We start from the raw sequence: 19,550 nt of genomic DNA on the forward strand, positions 1-19,550 counted from the left end.
AGCACGCATGCGGGGGCAAGAAGGGGTTACTAAAGGAGGGACTGTAGAGAGATTCAGCTATGTGTTTCCTCTCTTACAGGTCACTTCCAGAATACAGGCATTGCTGAAAGGTTTTGCCCGCTCGTGCACCAGTACACACATAGATGGACTGGAGAATTGTGTGTAGGCCTCCCTGTTTCTTCTCCACAGTCCCTTTACATGCATGTTTTATAAGTTAGGATTTCAGCCACTGATGAAAACTAGATTTTGACTTGCATTCTAAGCTGCTGTCTTGCAGTTTATTTGTAAACTCCTCATAAACCGACGGGGGAACAGAGTGGTATTTTGAAGTCAATGAAGTGAATGAGTCCATTTTCATTATACAAGCTGCTTGGGTAGGAGAGAGTCATCCCAAGCAACCTGTGTCGTCTCAGCCACTTGGAGGCCCTGTCAAAGCTGCTTCAGACCTGGGTCGCCTAGATCTACTACCCAGGTACAAAGTGAGGTTGGAGGAAAATGAAGCCCCTCCTGCCTCACTAAGTGCTCATCTGGGGCACTATGGCTGTGTAAAAGACTGCTGGGAGCAGCGTCCATAAAGCCTGGTGATAGCATGGCCAGGGAGAGGAGGTCTGCTGCATTGGCAAGGGCTACCCCTCCACCGCCCGTGCAGTGCATTGTGGGATGCTGGAGGACTTCCTCCTCTCGATCCCATTTCGGGTGTCTGCCACTGCACTGGTTGTGAGGGTGTGTGAGCAACTTAGCTCAGAAATGGCTACAGTCATCTGTGGGGGGTGAACTCCCCACTTTGGTCATGTGAATGATCTTAATTAATCTTATTAGCACTAGCAGAGGGAGGCCAGTGGCGGCCTGTGTCCAGCTGCTGCTGCGGCTCCCATCACCCCACCCCCTATGTCTGACATTAGACATGGGTGGTAAGCCACGCCCCCCGCACCTGACACCAGATGTGGGGGCATGGTCTAGCTCCCCAACGGGGCTGTACGGTCGAGGCCAGCGCTGCGTTCACAGTGTGGCCAGGAGCAGCCCTCCCTGCCAAGATGGCTCACGGCACCTTGTGGCCCCGATATGCCCCCCACATCTGACATCAGGCACGGGGGGGCATGGTTTAAATGGCAAGGAGAGCTGATTAAAGGCAGGGAGAGCTGCTCCTGGTTGCGCTGCAAATGCAGCGCTGGCCATTTAACTCCTGAATGGGGCCATGCAGCCCTGTTTGGGAGCTAGATCAGGGCCAGTGCTGCATTTACAGCACAACCAGAAGCGGCTCTCCCTGCCATTTAAACCATGCCCCCCCACACCTGACATCAGACGTGGGGGGCATGTCGGGGCCATGAGGTGTGGCCCCTGAGGGGCAGTGGCCTGAGTTCTTTGAACCCTGTCTCCCAATGATGGCTATGCCCATGTTTATTAGAGCTATGTGTATCTTGATTGTGGATAAGGAAAGTGTTGTGGGCTAGATGTGGTGAGGTGCAGTCTTTCAAACTTGACAAAACATTCCCAAGGATGGCCATATTTCCCAGCAGAAACTCAGCCTGTTGTACTTCACTACATGAATGCCCCTTAATACAGTCTTGCAAATGTGTTTTTAGGACACAATTCATTTTCATCAGTACAGAATAAATAAGCACATTGTATTGAATGGATTTTTTATATAATAGTCTGCCCCCTCGCCACCGCCCACCCCAGGTCTGCTTGAAAAGTTACTGTGCTACCTTGAGTATATTTTTAGGGAAATAAATATAGAGAAAAGTATATAGAAATATTAGCTGACATCCTAATGCTGCAGAGATGCTGCATACAAAGCATTCAGAGTCCTGCTGTGTGTGCAGGGGAGGACAGTAGTTTCAGTTGATCTCTCCTTTCTCTGGAAGACCAAAGATTTAACATGCAAAAATATATCCCTGATTGTTGTACTGCCCACCCTTATACCAAAGGGTAGGCAAAGAGAATTCACCCTTGTTTGTTCTGCTGGGCCTCTCAGTGTCTTTTGATACTACAGACCAGGGCTGCTCCACCTTGGCCCTCCTGCAGATGTTGGCTTACAATTCCCATAGTCCCTGGCTACTGGTCACTGTGGCTGCAGATTATGGGAGTTGTAGTTTAAAAACAGCTGAGGGGCCTAAGTTGAGCAGGCCTGCCATAGACCATGGTATTTTTCTGGAAAGTCTTGAAGGGATGGGGGTAAAGGCACTGTTCTATAATGGTTCCACAGCAGAATAGATTCTGGAAGATTATGCTCCTGCTTGACAAGTTGTCCTTTGGCCTATGGCAACCTGCAGGGTACCAAATCTGTCCCCATTCTGCTTAAGATCTAATGAAATTGCTGGGGAAAGTCATCCATAGATTTGATATGAAGAAAACAAATTTTACCCAGCTTGAGAAGCAACTGAGTTTCTGACTTGTTTGGGGGTGGTGTAGCACTGGATGTAGGCTAACAAACTGAAATTAGTTCCGGGTAAGACAGAGGCTCTCCTAGTCAGTAAAACTACTGATTTGAAGAAGGTCCATCAGCCTGTTCTGTAATGGCTGTGTTCTCCTGGAGTCCAGGACTGCAGCTTCGGATTTTTCCTGAATCTAGCATTATACCCAGATGTCCAGGTGCCTATAGGTCAGTGTGCTTTTGCTGAACTTTGGCTGATGTTTCAAGCTGTGTCCATTTCTGTCTCAGTCAGACCTGGCCATGGTTACCATGCCCTCATTACAACCTTGATGGGATTACTTCAGTGTGCTCCATGGGGTGCTGCCCCTTGGGAATATAGATAGATAGATATAGATAGATAGATATAGATATAGATATAGATAGATAGATATAGATATAGATATACACACGCAATAATTCATCAAACTATTCTGATCACTGAATCCCATACCCAAATGGATTAAACGAAAAGAATAAGAAGCCATTCACACAGTCAAAAACTGTGTTCCACCTGGGTTTGGGAGCCGCGTGTGCTTCCAATTTTCCAACCTGGGCTTTCTTCCTACCTTTCTTCCACACATCCAAAAATTGGGAGAACACACAGCTCCCAGATCCAGGTAGTACAGAGTTTTTGATTGTGTGAAAGACCTCAGAGTTCCAAGGACCACAGTAAGTAAAGAATCAGCACTAGAGGTTTATGCAGTAGATAAGGGTGAGGCAGGGGTGTGGTTAATGAGCTGCAGATGTGGCTCATTTCCACCCTCCTACCCCAGCTGCTAACCCCAGGTGCATGGGCTGGTCATTTTCCTGGTTCCTCATTCTAGGGGTTAATTTAGCAGGGGAGGTGAGGCCCGGTATGACAATTCCTACCCCCACCTGACCGATTAAAGTATCTTTTCTGGTCTTCCACAGAAATTGGCTTGCTAAACAGCCAAAACCAAACTAATTCACATGATTTAAAGTCCTCTGACACTGCCTTTAACATGCTTTTACAGTGCAATGTCCACTACTACTACCACTGAATATTTGCACTACCTTTGAATACCATTTCAATACCATTGACCATGGTGCACTTTTTGGACAGGCTGGCCAAGTTGGCCGTGGGAGGCACTGTTTGGAGGTGGTTCCACACCTACCTTGAGGACCGGTCCCCAAAAGTGGTGCTAGAGGATCACTGTTCAACCCCTTGGCAATTATGCTGTGATGTTCTGCAGGGTTCTGTTCGTATTCCCATGATCAGGCAAAATCGGGCTAGGGGAGCCTGCCCGATTTTGCCTGCTCGTGGGAGCCACCAGGCTCGCAGGCAAGCCCGGTGGCTCCCAGGCGGTTAACCTGCCTAAGTATTCCTCCCCTAAAACCGGGTTTGTGGAGTGAGTGCTCCGCAAACCTGGTTTTTTTATCGTGAGTAGCTGCACTGTGGCTCCGCCCCACGGCTACTCACAAGGAGGGGAGGTGAAAAGCCACCTCCCGGCTCCAGGGGTCTCGCCAGCATGCCCTGTGTGCTCGGCCCCCGCTACCCCCTGCCCCCGCCGGCTCCGTCACAGAGCTGACAATTGTGTGGGTGGCCAATCTGGCCACCCAGGGCTCCAGCCCTGCTCATGTGCAAGGAGAGTGGGCTTAGCTCACTCCCTGCTTACTCTCCAAAACCGGGTCTCACTGATTGTGAGGCCGGCTTGTTATGTGACTCTAAGTGACTTCTGACTGGCTCAGATGATATCCAAATATTCCAATTCAACACTTGAAGAAGGAGCATGGCTGTATCCCCCTACCAGTTGACATGCCATAATCCAATAATGCATTCAGGCAGTTCATCTGAACCAGTCCTCTGCACACAGTTTTAATACTGGCTGATGTCCAGCAGAGAATTAGGAGGACAGAGCTGCATCCTCACAGCAAGAGCTACTCTGAGGTCAGCTGAAGGCTCTTCAACCAAGAGAGCGCATGCTCAAGGGGAAGGATTTTTGCTGCTATCCCTTCCCTCCAAAAATTATCTTTGGCTTCTAGGAATATGTCACCAAGGGCTATGCGAAACTCAGGATCATATCCTTGGAAGCCAAAGAAGCTTCCAAGCTTCTGGAGGGAGGGTCGAGCCATGAAAATCACTCTGCCTTCCCCTGTGCACATGCTCTGCTGCTTAACAAGCCTTCAGCTGAGCTAAGAGCAACTCATGCTGTAAGGGCGCAGCTCCTGCTCCACCCTCCTAATGCTGTGCTGGATGTCAGCCACCATTTTTCAGTCGTATTAAACCATGTACTTAGGGGTGGTTTGGGCAATTGGGTGCCAGTGCACCAGGTGGAGAGAAATTTATATGTTCATATTAATATAGGTCATATTTAATAGATAGCCAGTGTCCCCAGACCAGCCCAATGTGATTTGAAAGAAAACCCCTACAGCAGGGCCAATAAGAAATAAACACAAATATGTATGTATTTGATCAACAAATAAAAGGAAAGCACCCATATCCTTCATCCACATTAAAAATTGTCTTCAATTTCTCACAATTTCTCTTCCTTTACAAAGTTCATTTTGTAGGCCTTCTAGTTGCCTCCACCTTTTCTAAAAACAACTTTTATTTAAATGGGTAGGCCACACACCTGCCTAAACTATACATTTTAGCTGTTACATTATTACATTTTACTGTCAGTTTGGGAGGAATCTTTTCTCTTTTCTACCTAATTCCTTTATAGAAAGGTTTAAGCACATTATTCCCCCCTGCCCCGAGCTATTTTTATGTCATCTAGTTTAATTGCTGGAATGCCTAATGCATGACAGTATCTCTATGGCTACAGTATTAAAAGTAACAAAAAATATAGAGTGAACAGGAATAAGTGTGGTGATTGCTTTTTTCTCCTCTTCAGATTGTTTGGGAAGTTGTCTGTTGGACTAGGTGACATTTTTGTAGTGATGTGCAAACCGGCTCGACATCAAGCCAGTTTGATGTCTAACTGGTTTGGTTCAATGGTTTGGGGTCGAACCGAACCACCCCGTTCAGTCCGACCTTGGACTGAACACCACCAAATGCTTGCAGGATTCATGAACATTTTTCGGTTTAAAAACAAAATTTAAAAAAATATATTTTTTACCTTACTCCCTTCTGGGGAGTTGCTGGAGGTGGCAGGTGTGTGTGTCTGTGGAGGTTCCCCCTCCCACCACTGGCTTTCCTTACACACCCCTCTAGCTGGTTTGGCTGGCCATTCAGCCGCTTTGGGCTGGCTTTTGGTATTCTCTGCTTGGTGCAGTGACCATTTGGGAGGCTGCACACCTTGGCCATGCAGAGCTCAATCGCACAGGCACACTGCCTCAAAAAAGGCCGCTGAGCAGAGAAGGCCGGACAAACTGGAAAAGCGGCCGGACCAGCTGGAGGGGGGCATAAGAAAAGCCAGTGGGAGGAGGAGAAACCTCCACGGACCTCCCTCACCCCGTCGACGCCTCCAGCAACTCCCTGGAAGGGAGTACGGTAAAAAGACTTTTTAAAAAATTAACCAAAAAATGTTCCCAAACACACACACCCCGAACCATACCGAACTGGGGGTGGGGGGTGGTCGACAGGGTGCCGAACCAAACTGGCCCAGTTGGGTTCAAGTCTGGTTTGGACTCAAATCGAACTGGGCCAACCGGTTCTGTGTACATAATTACATTTTAGGTCACCGAGGAAATCAACAAAACAAGTTGTTCTAGCAATAAGTAATCAGCCTACTTTCCTTTCACTGTCTCTACAACTAGACTAAATTTGGTTTAAATTGAGGTCCACAAGTTAGATCTCTTGAACCTCAAATGTTCATGTGTCCACCATCTTGTACCGGGGTGGATGACTTCATCACAAACTATGCCATTGAGGTGTCCCTGTGTGTCACTCACTGCAACTATACCCAATTTGGTTCAAATGGGTTAGATGGTTCACAAGTTAGCCCACTTGTGCCTCAAAAGTTCACACATCTGCCGTCTTGGATTGAGGTGGATGACATCATCACAAACTATGCCATTGAGGTGTCCCTACAACTGTACCCAATTTGGTTCATATTGGTCCAAATGTTGTGAAGTTGATGGGGTGGGGAGACACATGGACGGACACACAGACACACAGACAAGAAGAATACTGGGTGATCTCATAAGCCTACTGGAAAGTAGCCTAAAAACAAAAACAAAAAGCAAACAAATTTGTTGGGATATCAAAGGGAGGGAGTCCTACTGATCAAGGTTGGGGTACCTGTCAGAGACAAAGCCCCTTGATCACCTTTCAGTGGCATTGTCCAGAAGTAACCCATGGAGACCAGAAAGAAACACACAGGGTTCCTACAGCTTCCTACATCCCTAAGGGAGCTTTTCAAGCACAGAAGCCTGAACAGGTTTAGGATAAGTTTATAAGGGTTCTGTGTAGTGTAAAATTATGCTCTTAGCCAGGACTTTAATAGTTTTGTGTTTTTTTTACCATACACAAAAACATAAGTAGAGCCTCAGTCCAAATTATCATTTTGTGTATGGTTAAAAAAAAAGAAGAAGAAGCTATCAAAGTCTAGGCTAAGAGCATGAGACACCTAATGGCGCAGCAGGGAAAAGGCTTGATTATCAAGCCAGAGGTTGCTGGTTTGAATCCCCACTGGTATATTTCCCAGACAATGGGAAAGACCTATATTGGGCAGCAGCAATATAGGAAGATGGGAAAGGCATAATCTCATACTGTGCGGGAGGAGGCAATGGTAAACTCCTCCTGTATTCTACTAAAGACAATCACAGGGCTCTGTGGTTGCCAGCAGTTGACACCGACTTGACAGCACACTTTACCTTTTACAAGTCCAAATTAAATGTGCTATTAAAAGGGTCATTTTTCAGTCTTGTATTTTTCTAATAAAATAGCAGTCGTGATGGGGCCTGATCCAAGTCAAGGCCCTGGAATTGAAGTAGAGAACTCATATCCTTTTACTTCTGTGCCATTTTCCCAATGAAAATTCAAGCCTGCTATGGACTTTAGTATCCCATAGCAACTTTAAGGGAGATTTTCAGCAGGAAAACAGCATGGAATTTAAGAACTAAAAACTCTCTAATTCTATGCAGAGTTACAATCTGAATTAGGCTCCTGCATAGCTTCTATTTTAGGATTTTAAAACCCTCCTAATTTAGATGGTGATATAATTAATGGTACATCTAGTTGACCGTAAGACTGCCCTTTCTCACTGTAAATATCAGCAAATGGAGAAAGAAAGGGTTTTGTTTTTTTAAAGGTACAACGTATAGTAGTAAAGATATATTTATAGTTGCTAAGCTTTGATAAGCACCTCCCAACTTGATTTAAAATTACTTGTTATTTATATAAAAAAGAATGGCAATAAATTATGGCGAAGATCACTCCCTTACCAAAACTTTCAAAACTGATCTAAAATAATCTAGTTTTCTTAAAAACAAAACAAAAAAACACCCAAAAACCTCAGAGCCAGTTCAAAATTTTTTCCCAATTGATAGACCTGTCCTTCATCAATTTATCTAGACCCCACTTAATCAGAACATTTAAAACAAGCCAGAAAAGACACCACTGTTCCTAATAGCCATCCAGTAAGCAAAGAGGGATGTGCACTATTGAGTTGTCTGGGTTTGTCGGGTGTGTGTGTCGGGGGTGGACTTGCTCTAAGCTCAAAACTATTTTAGCTTGAAGAGCTCAAATTTCATTTGAAGGAAGCTTTTTTGTGTCCCCTCAAATTCTTTTTACCCAAACCAACTAAACTTTGATGACGGCACCTCAAATTCAAAGATGCCAATCTGAAAAAGGAAGGGAGAGAGAATGGCAGAATAGATTCAGAGAAGGTAAAGTCTATCGGCAAAGACAAAATCAAGGGCGTAGCGAGGTTGGATTTGGCCCAGAGACAAGATTTTAAAATGCGCCCCCCCCAAGACCAGGGCCTGTGCACACCCCAGGCCCCCAAGGATTTAAGTCTGATATTTCAAAATAAGTATGCTGCCTAGAAATACATTTCACTGAATACACACAAGCACACTTCACAATATATAGTGATATACATTGAATACTATGTATTTGTGCTACATTTAATGCCTACAACACACTAGAAACACTAATTATTAAAATGGGCCCCTTGCTGCAGATGAGCAAATGAGACTTTCAACCATTCACTGTGAGCCTGTGTGTTTTCTCAGAATTCTGAACAAATTAAGTAAAGTTTGATTCCAGGAGGTTTTTCACACAGGGCTTTTAAAGCCCTTTAACACTCATCTCTTCTGGAATGGAGGTGCTGCATTCACATGTTGGCCAGATTTACCCTGAAGCCCCTTTAAGTTATTGGGGAGCAGTTCACATGCAATTCAGGTTTTTTACTGCTTGTTAGAGTGTAGTCTGATTTATATCCAGAGTAAAAACAACAACACTAGTCAGGGGGGTATCTAGGGTCGGACAGGCAGGGCACATGCCCTGGGCACCACTTGAAGGGGGGGCGCCATTTTTTAATTTTTTTTTTAATTAAAAAAAGGCTGCCAAAAACAAAAAGGCCACCGCACATGCTCAAATGACCTTTATGAGGCCCTAGGCCATGCCAGGCCTTGTAGGGGCCATTTGAGCATGTGCAGTGGCCATTTTGTTTTCAGCAGCAATTAATTTTTTTTTTTTAATGGCCACTGCACATGCTCAAATGGTCCCTGCGAGGCCCTAGAGGCCAGAGGGGGAAGGGAAACTTTGCAGACCCCCCATGGCCTTTAGGAAGCCCCCCCAGAGGCTACAGGTAAATATTTTATATATATATATATATATATATATATATATATATATATATATATATATATATATATATGTCACTGTACACATATTTAGTTTGGAACTATGTACAGAGACTCAGAGCTTGTGAATACTGAGCAGAAGCTTATGAGCTAGGATTGTATTCATTTGCTCTTACTTTGCTTCTTGTGATAAGTGAGTTAAATGTGATGTCTTAATAATATGGCTATTAATGGTGAGTTTGTCTTTGAATCAGTGTGAAATCCTTAGTATTAAGGCCCACTGGGAGTTTCTTCCTCTCTTTTTCTCATTTTAACTGTCTTTCTGAAATACTAGAATATATTCCAAGCAGTGACACAGTTTACTCTGCATATCCTTTAATTATTTCCAGAGTAACTGGGGAAAGTCAAATTCTCCATTTATTTTTAAAACTTATGTAATAGTGATGCTACAATTCATAATAGAGAATTAGACAGGCACTTCTGTTTAGTTTTCCAAGTATACCTCCACATAGTATTTGGGTATTTCATGAGCCCCAGCATACTGAAATTTGTAGTTTTCCAGCATTTTTTGGTCTGGCTAAATCCACTGCTATACAGTTTTTGAAATATTAAAAGATTAATGAGCTTGGCTTGTATTTTTGAGCTGATATTATGGTAAAGTTATCTGAAAGATGGGTGTCAGATGTTTGGACAGGGGGCGCAATTTCAGTGCTTGCCCTGGGCGCTATTTCCCCTAGATATGCCTCTGACACTATTCTGCGTTGGTTCTTTGGGACAACTTCAATTACACAGTAAAGCCTCCCAGTAAACTTGCAGTAAAGCCTGCTGTGTAAAGGTCCCAGGTAAGTGGAGCCTCAGGCAGCAAATCTAACCACATTTAGCTGGAAGTACATTTCATTGAAACCTAAAGGACTTACTACTAAGGAAAGCATGTCTACTTAAAAACAAACTCCATTGAGTTCAACTGTCTGAGATCCTTCCCTGGTAAGTGCATATAGGATTGCACATGCTCAGGGATGTAAAGCAAACCCAACTAATAGGAGACCAGTAAGTCCCACTGAAGCAAGGAAGATAGGTGGGGAGAAATAGAGAAAAAAAAATATATATAAAAAAAATCTGGCAGAGACAAACATCCTGATTGCTCTTATGCACTACCCTTTCCTGGTCCAACTTTCCCAAATTTGTCTCTATCCTGGTCTAGAAGTAATAAAATATACCGGGGATAGATATTCACCACACAAATCAGTTTGCTTTTGCAGATGGTGCAAGGTAGTGCATATAAAAATTGACTTAAATCATAAGAAACTTGCACACAAAAAGTCACCCTTTTAAAAAAAATTGCAATGTCCTTATTACATTCCAGAAACTTGTTACTATTTTCAGGACACACATTTGCAAAGGAGCAGTACTCCACTGCCAGATTTTAGAACGTGAAAATAATATTCATTGCAACACTGAAGAGTGTTACAGCCACTGTTCAAAAACAACAACAAACCCATGACCACATATAAGAAACTTGAGTGAGACAAAAATTGAGGTCAGTCAAAGCTGAAACACATTTTTGTCTTTGCTCAAAAACAACAATGTTTCTACTAAATCATGAAAATTTCACATACGAGTGCAGTTTTATTCAATTTGTTGATATTTTTACTGCCACTTGAGCACTTCCTTCTTACTAATGGGATTAGTTTTATCTTAACTGGATTAAAGAAGAGAGCACTTTATTTATGCAGGTGCTATTGCACAGACAGCTGGGGTATCTTAATGACAGAAATGACTAATGTCTTCAAGGAAAAGCATATTTTAGTTGCTTGGCAGTGGTGTATTCACCACCATATTCCCTACAGCCATTCTGAATCCGCATTCCATGTGAATAACCAACAGTTAACAATACTAGCTGCTTTAGATCTCCTCCCTCTTCATTTCCCAAAATCAGATTACCAAGATCTCAAGCAAGGTGAAGGTTTGTGAAAGATGATACGAGCAGCAACACATCTAGTAGGGTTCCAAGTGAAAGAGGAAGTTGGAGAGCTCAGAAGACAAAAATTATGCCTCATCCTTCCGGCAATATTCCAGAACTAAATGAGTCAATCTAGCTATTAAAGACACTCAGGTCAGCCCTTCAATGCAGCAAAGCGAGGCAGTTGCATCAGGCAGCAGATTCTTGAAACACCAGTGAGGCAGCAATGCCCTTCTGCCCCTGCTTTTAAAAAAAGGGGGGGTGAGTGCAAGGGGGGCAGCATTTGTCACCTTGCCTTAGGCACACAGAAGTCTTGAGCCAGCACTGAAGACAGAGGGCATATACTGAGGGAGGAAGAGGAGAAAAAAGAAGGAACAAAGCCTTAATGACACGACAAAGTATATAAGAGGTAATGAAGGAGGCAGCAAATGCCTTGGAATAGTGCAGAGCTGAAAATTCTCTCTGAAGAATTTCAGAGAGAAATGCAGGAGGAATTCAGGGTGTGTGTGAAACTGGGGTGATGGGAGGTGCTCTGAAAAAAAAATTGGAAATTGTCTGGGTCACCTCTGAGTGAAAATTTTCTTTTTTTGAAAATACTTTTGATGCATCTTATCATGAACCATTATTTTGCTCCCCCATGCCATTGGAATGTTGCTACATCATGATATAGTACTATTCTGAGGGAGCTTCGGCAGCAGGGGGATGGCATCCCCCATAGTAGCCTGCTCCTTTCCCCCAGGAGTCCCCTCAGAATAACACTACAGCATGATATAGCATCATTCTGAGAACATTTCGGGTGGGTGAAAGTGGGGAGGTGTATGGAAGGAGCCAAGAAGACCTCCATCACTACTGCTGCCAAATGAAATGGGGGGGGGTGCAAAGGGGGGGGGGTAAGCCAGGCACCATGAACAACTTGCAGCAAACTGCAACAATTTTTCCAAAAAACAAATTTCTTATCCCCCCACAAATTCACTTAAATCCTGCCTGCAAAAATTAAAGGATGTTATGCATTTTTATGGGGGTGGAGCTTGTCAATTAACTGCTTTGGAGGCTGATTTCTCTCTCATCTGAAAATGACCTGTTCACTTATAGAAATATGACCTGAGCATTGTGCAACCCTCAAAGACATGTTTCTGCAAGTGAATTGGGTTTTTGCAGTGAGGAGAGAGAAATAAAAATCACACTTGTATCCCCCTGCCTATGTCTTGTCTTGCAAGACAAGCTTCCATGGCTTGCACCTTGAAAGTGGGGAGGTCTTGCTTCACTCTTATAAGGGTGCATAACATTTCCGTCAGTATGTGATTCTATGCCTTTACTTCTTAAATGAAGGGATTTTTAGCAGCATAGAATAAATGGTGTCATGTCAGAGTAATAGATGAGCTTAGAGTAGCAATTCTTTCTCTTGGTATTCTCTTGGGATGATGCCATGCTACAGACTGCCAGGTTCACAATAATGTGCCCCTGGGATACAAACATCCTTTTGTGTAAATTTAGTCATGTTGTAAATGTCTAATGTTCATTCTGAAGCTTTATTTTAAGTTACTTCCCCATGCATCCTTCTAGAGGTGTGTGTGTGTGTGTGTGTGTGTGTGTGTGTGTGTGTGTGTGTGTGTGTTGCAAATACTGTATGCTCCTGTTATTGCAGATTGCAAACAGATGATTTTCCTAAAAAGCTTCCAATGACCTTTTTTAGACATAACATAAAAACAACCCCGGTGGATCAGACCCAAGGCCCATTCAGTCCAGCATCCTGTTTCACACAGTGGTCCACCAGATGCCCCTGAGAAGCTCACAGGCAAGAGATGAGGGCATGCCCTCTCTCTTAATGTTGCTCTCCTGAAATTGGCATTTAGAAGGATATTGCCTCTGAGGCTGGAGGTGGCATATAGGTACCAGACTAGCAGCCATTGATAGACCTGTCTTCTAAGAATTTGTCTCAGCCCCTTTTCAAGCCATCTGAGCTAGTAGCCATCACCACATCCTGTGGCACAGAATTCCATAGATAAATTGTACGCTGTGAGAAAAAGTACTTCCTTTTCTTGGTCCTAAATTTCCTGGCCTCTGGTTTCATGGCATGACCGCTGGTTCTAGTGTTGTGAAAGTGGGAGAAAAATTTATCTCTGTCCACTCTCACTACTCCATGCATAATTTTACAAACCTCTATCATGTCTCCCTGTAGTTGTCTCTTTTCCAAACTAAAAAGCTACAGATGATGTAACCCTGTCTCATAACAAAGGTGCTCAAGGCCCCTGATCATCTTGGTTACCCTTCTTCTGCACTTTTCCAGTTCTACAATGTCCTTCTTATGACATGGTGACCAGAACTGCACGCAGTACTCCAAATGTGGTCACACCATAGATTTGTATAAGGGAATAATAATGTTAGCCATGCTGGTTCTCTGTTATTCTGTGTGTTTAACAATTTTGTCCTTAAGTATGCTTTCCATCAATTTACCCGGCACAGAAGTTAAGCTAACTGGCCTGTAGTTTCCCAGATCCTCCCTGGATCCCTTTAAGAAAATTGAAGTTACATTAACTACTTTCCAATCCTCTGGCACAGAGCCTGATTGTAGGGACAAGTTACATATTTTTGCTAGGAGATCAGCAATTTCACATTTGAACTCTTGGGTGGATGATATCTGGCCCTCATGATTTGTTAATGTTTAGTTTTCAAGACAATTTAAAACATCCTTTCTTGTCACCGCAAATTGGCCCAGTTCTTCAGCCTCCAAGCCAGAGTAGCTCAGTTCTGGAGGAGGCATATGGTCTAGGGATGTGCCCAAAAGTGCTTCGGCGCCAGCGGGGTTGGTTCTTTAAGGGCGGGGGAGGGTGCACTCACCCCTCCAGCTGCATTTCCCCTACAGGTGCTCCATTATTTTCAATCCCCTCGGGTGGCAGAGTTCCTCTCTGCCGCCCCGTTGCCCTCATCAGCTGGAAGTAGCCAGAATTACTGATTAGGCATGCACCTGTCCTGTGCATGCCGCACAGCAGATGGGCGCATGCACACAGGCAATGGGCACACGCGCAAATCGGTACTTCTGGCCACTTCCGGCCAATGAGGGCAATGGGGTGGAAGGGAGGAACACTGCCACCCCAAGGGGATTGAAAATAATGGAGCGCTGTCAGGGGAAATGCAGCAAGAAGGGTGAGTGCACCCTCCCCCACCCTTAAAGAACCACCCCTGCCAGTACCGAAATGGCCCCCAGAGCCAAAACGTTTCGGAGGCCTTTATAATGGCCTCCGAAACGTTTCAGGCTCATGCTTAATATGGTCAGTATCCTCTGCCAGGAAGACAGATGCAAAGAACTCATTCAGCTTCTCTACAATCTCCATATCCTCCTTAATAATTCCTTTCATACCCTCATCATCTATGGGTCCAACTGCCTCCCTGGCAGGTTTTCTGCTTCTGATATATTTAAAGAAGTTTTTGTTATTCCCCTTGACACTTCTAGCTATATGCCCCTCAAACTCTCTTTTTGAATTCCTTATTGTCTCCTTGCATTTATTTTGCCAGAGTTTATGTTCATTTCTGTTCTCCTCATTTCGGCAGGACTTCCATTTTCTGAAGAAAGTCTTCTTTCCTTATATAGCTTCCCTGACTCTACTTTTTAGCCACACTGGCATCCTCTTGCACTTGGTGATATCTTTCCTCCTTCTTGGTATACATTCCAACTGAGCTTCTATTATTGTGGTTTTAAATAAGTTCATGCTTTCTGGAATAATCTGACCCTCCTGACTTTCCCTTTCCGCTTCCTTTTGAACAGTCCCTTTTGTTCTTGAGAAATGTCCTCCTCTGAAGTCCTATGCATCTCACTGGGTCTCACCATTCTGTGTTGGATTTCCTTGGCAGTGCTGTGCTCACATATACGCTGAATTGGATCACACTGTGGCCACTATTCCCCAATAGTGCTTCATCGTAACATCTCACACTAGGTCCTGGGCAACACTCAGGATTAAGTCCAAGGTAGCCTTCTCTCTGGTTGGTTCTGTGACCAACTGTTCTAAGACACAGTCATTTAGCATGTCTAGAAATGTGGCCTCTCTGTCAATACCCATACATGAATTTGCCCAGTGTATGCGAGGGTAATTGACTTCACCCATTATTACAGCTCTCTCTCTCTTTCTCGATGCCTCACTGATTTGCTTCTCCAATTCCAGCTCACTCTCAGCATTTTGATCCTGAGGGAGATAGTACATCCTTAGTAACACATTTCCGTTCAGTCCTCACATTGTCAACCATAATGATTCTGTGAAGGACTCTCTCCACCTAGTTTTTCTAGCTTGTTGGATTCTATCGCTTCTTTAATATACAGTGCTATTCCACCCCCAATCCTCCCCTCTCTGTCCTTTCTGTAGAGTTTGTATCCAGGAATAACAGTGTCTCACTGGGTCTCACCATTCCACCAGCTTTCTGTTATACCCACAATATCTATGTTTTCATTGGCAACCAATCAGTCCAGTTCTCCTGTCTTGGCTCGGCTGCTTCCGGCATTGGTATATAAACACCTGTACACTGAGTCTTTTACCTGGTGTTGGTGTGTGCTATCTCCATTACTGTCCGTTGACTTTTTTTTATGAGCTGTCATATATTATATGTATTATATATATTAAACTGCCTTGGGATTCTTTTAATGAAAGGCAGTATATAAATTTAACAATAAATAAATAAATAAATAAATAACGACAAGGCAGTTATGAAAGCATTATTTTAACACTGCTGACAGATGTATTTCAGAGGGCCATTTTACACATGACATTACTCACAAGCACTTACACCTGAAAACCAAGCAAGAACCTGTTTTGCGCACATGTAGAAGCTACAACGGCATGCCTATTGTCTTTTGAGAATATTTTGATGACCTATGCAATTCACACCAATATTAATTTAATACTTAGCAGCAAAATCTTCTATAGGCACACAGATATTTCCTTTACCTGCTTGGTCTTTAAATATTTTTGATATGACGACAGGCACTTTGTGCTCAGCACCACCCTGTAAGAAATGTGCAACAAGAAAATCTTAGCTGTTCTGCTCATCTTAGTTCATGCACTACATCAATGAAAATAGAAATAAAAAGAGGAGATTATGCATACCTTTATACTTAGGCCCAAGCCACCAACTGGTTGTCTACGTAGTTTAACAGTTCTGTGCTTTAAAAAATTGTAGAAAAAATATATTTAGGGGAAAATACAATATTATCTGCATACATATTAGACTTAAATATTTTATCTTCTCATATGACAACTCTAAAATGTTAGACTACACTTAATAAATGAATATGCTATTTAATCTTTATCAGTCTGGTTACCTCAAAGGGAACTGCTTTTTAAATTGTTGCTTCTTAAAGATAAATAGATCCTCCTGACCTATGTCTGTTTCTCTTAAATTTTGAATTTCCCCATTTCATCTCTACCTTTCAATGCATAAATCTTTATGATATGGAATTCAGTCCTGCTACATGCAAACAGGAGTCTCTCAATTTCTCACTGGTTCACACCATTCCCCTGTTCACATAACAGAGCAGGAAACATGCATCTATGGAGTTCATTGTGTCAGCTATTAGATTATAGCCATTAACTGCAATATTCAAAGCAGAAGTCTCATTTAAATAAGAGGGAGCCCTGTTTGAGGAACTACAATTCTGCACATGTTAAATTCATTAGGTAGGTTTTTATTTTAAATTTGCTAATTTGCCCTTGTAAAACTTTCCCAAAGGTTATAAATGCAGGGCTTTGCTTCTGATGTAGGTTTGCACCCAAATTCATTTTCTTTGCCACCATCATTGGCACCCCTGATTTCCATTTTTAGTTTTCATATCAATCTTCTTCCATATCCAGATGATTTTCCTGCAGTGAACTTTTTTTTAATTAAACTATTTCTCATGGTTATTTCTTCAATAATTTTTTTGAAGCAAGTACGTGAGATAAAATCTTTATGGACATTTCCTATAGCAATCTATCTCATATTTAATAGCATCTCACATTTTGACATTTTGTTCATGCTCACTTTTCATTGTACTTGACATAATAATGGAACATGAAGAGCTTCATTTTATCTATTGACAGTAAATGTATAGCAATACAGTTTAGCAACACGCTGAGCACAGTTCTATCCTAGATGCCATCTCTCATCAACAGGAACAGGCACTGTTGGATATTTCAAGGTTATATTTTTTTTCCTATACAAGAATATGATTACTCTTATTTTTATAATTTTTTTCTATAACAGAATTGTTGCATAACTTGATTTGCTTTCCAAGAATACAGCCATAATTCTTATCAATCTTCACAGATACTTTAGGAAAGTTGCAATATTACTGATTGCAAAATTGACAAAATCAGCAAAGGAAATAGCTGCTTCCTAAACATTCATTTAAACTCTGTAATGTCAAAGCAAGCCCAAACTTCCCAAACCAATTGATGTCTTTCATTCAGTTACATGTATCAGAATACCATAGATTTTCAGTGAGACTCATATGTACAGTATGTAATGGTGTTACAGCAAGTACTACAAGCCAGATCCATAACCAGATTTGCTCCCTAGATGAGGCTGCCACATTTCCTAGTGGGTCATCAGAGAAATGAATGGACAATAAATGATATTCTCATAATCTCCAGAAACTCTGATAATCTGACACTAAGCTCAAGAATCTAGAAGGTCACAACAAATACCAGGGCAGGGAGGGAGGGCTGGGGGTAGGTAGGGTTCAACGTACCTTCCCCCAGACAATCAATTTTCATTTTGTGCATGCCCACACAGCCCGTGGTGCTCCCAGCAGCACGGGTCAATGGAGGCCAACACTCACTTTCCTGTCCTCCAGATATCCCACAAGGCACCGCAAGATGAGCGTGGAGCCTTGGGGGGTTTCCCTATCAGATGAGCACTCTAAGCACCTGTCTCTGTGTGCAGCCCAAGGAGACACACAATCCGGGCAGCCAATTTAAGGGCACACTCACGCCCTTAAGCCTGGGCTAAGCTGATCATGAGGACAGCCTCTATGTGTGTTTTAGGGTAAATGAATTACTGCAAGATGACAATACAACACAAGCTGAATAAGAGCAATTGTTTTTAAGTTCAGAAGCTTTTATCAACTTAGAACTAGCACTTATACGTTAAACAGATAAGTATCTCATGAAAAAGGATGATTTGTGGGGAGAAATAATTGTGCAGACATTTTTGTATGTGATATGTGAAGGGTTGCTACATTTATCAGAGAGAATTCTTGGACACAATATCAAAGGGGGGGCATGTTTTAACCCTACCCTATTACTCCTAGATAAAACCCTACTTTTTTTAAAAAACTGGGACTGGAAAAAGTGTTCAACAGTGGGGCAGCTGTTTTACACATTTCCCCTATAGTGCTCTTTGCAGAGGTGGGGTTTAGAAGCATTTCATCTCAATAAACTGACAGTAACTTAAGTACATAGTGACATAGGAAGCAGCCTTCTACCGAGTCAGACCATTGGCTCATCTAGCTCAGTATTGTCTATCCAGACTGGCAGTGGCTTCTCCAAGGTTGCAGGCAAGAATCTCTTTCAGCTCTATCTTGGAGATGTCAGGGAGCGAACCTGGAAACTCGTATTCTATCTTGTATATATGCTTTGTCTATGCAGTTTATATTCTGATATACTCACCTATCAACTGAGTAGCTAATTGTTTGTTCCAATTTCTTTTGGAAAAGCCTGCAAACACCTCAAGCTGCTAGAAGGGTAAATATGATGGCTCAGGGGTATAGGTTAAGGGGTTTAGATTCATTTAGTACAGAAGAGGTATAGAAATACCAACTGCAGTTTCCAGACTATGTGCAAAGGCAGCCCCACACAGAGCACATTGCAGCAGTCCTAGTCTGCAGGTAGCCAGCATATGTGCCATTGTTAGGAAGCTGCCATATACTGAGTCAGACCATAGGTCCATCTAGCTCAGTATTGTCTACACAGACTGACAGTGGCTTCTCCAAGGTTGCAAGCAGGAATCTCTCTCAGCCCTATCTTGGAGATGCCAGGGAAGGAACTTGGAACCTAGATGCTCTTCCCAGAGCGGCTCCATCCCCTAAGGGGAATATCTTACAGTGCTCACACTTCTAGTCTCCCTTTAATATGCAACCAGGGTAGACCCTGCTTAGCTAAGGGGACAAGTCATGCTTGCTACCACAAGACCAGCTCTCGTCTCTCTCCGGAGGTCGTTCATCTCAAGAAATGGATGCACTAGGCTTGTGGTTTTAAATTGTTTTAAGGTTTTAATTTGGTCATCTGGAGGCCAGGGAAACAAAGCCCGGCTCCCAGAAATCCCATAATGAACTGCACAAGGAGTTCAGTGCATTGGGAGATTTCCCACTACCAGGTGCTCTATCTGCCTGGCTCTATGAACACCATGAAGACAGCCTGAGTGTTCATCCAACCAGCGACTGGGGTAGAAGGATGCATTTGCTCCCTTCTACCTCAGTAAAAGCCTGGGGGGAAA

The 19,550-nt window shown here is 43.1% G+C and overlaps 1 protein-coding gene across 8 annotated transcripts in view; it reads right to left on the reverse strand.

Moving 5' to 3' along the window:
* The window catches only part of SNTG2 (syntrophin gamma 2), a 489,442-nt gene that overhangs the window by 295,180 nt on the left and 174,712 nt on the right, over positions 1-19,550 (reverse strand). For 6 of the 8 annotated variants that reach the window (XM_053286035.1, XM_053286038.1, XM_053286042.1 and 3 more), the window contains exons 3-4: positions 16,184-16,240; positions 16,025-16,082 (exon numbers count right to left, since the gene is read on the reverse strand). In XM_053286035.1, the coding sequence (XP_053142010.1) occupies positions 16,025-16,082; positions 16,184-16,240 (115 nt within the window). The remainder of the gene's footprint in view (positions 1-16,024; positions 16,083-16,183; positions 16,241-19,550) is intronic. The other 2 variants (XM_053286039.1, XM_053286041.1) reach the window with 1 other exon arrangement.

The sequence above is a fragment of the Hemicordylus capensis genome, chromosome 1 (assembly GCF_027244095.1).
Source record: "Hemicordylus capensis ecotype Gifberg chromosome 1, rHemCap1.1.pri, whole genome shotgun sequence".
NCBI classification, from domain to species: Eukaryota; Metazoa; Chordata; class Lepidosauria; order Squamata; family Cordylidae; genus Hemicordylus; species Hemicordylus capensis.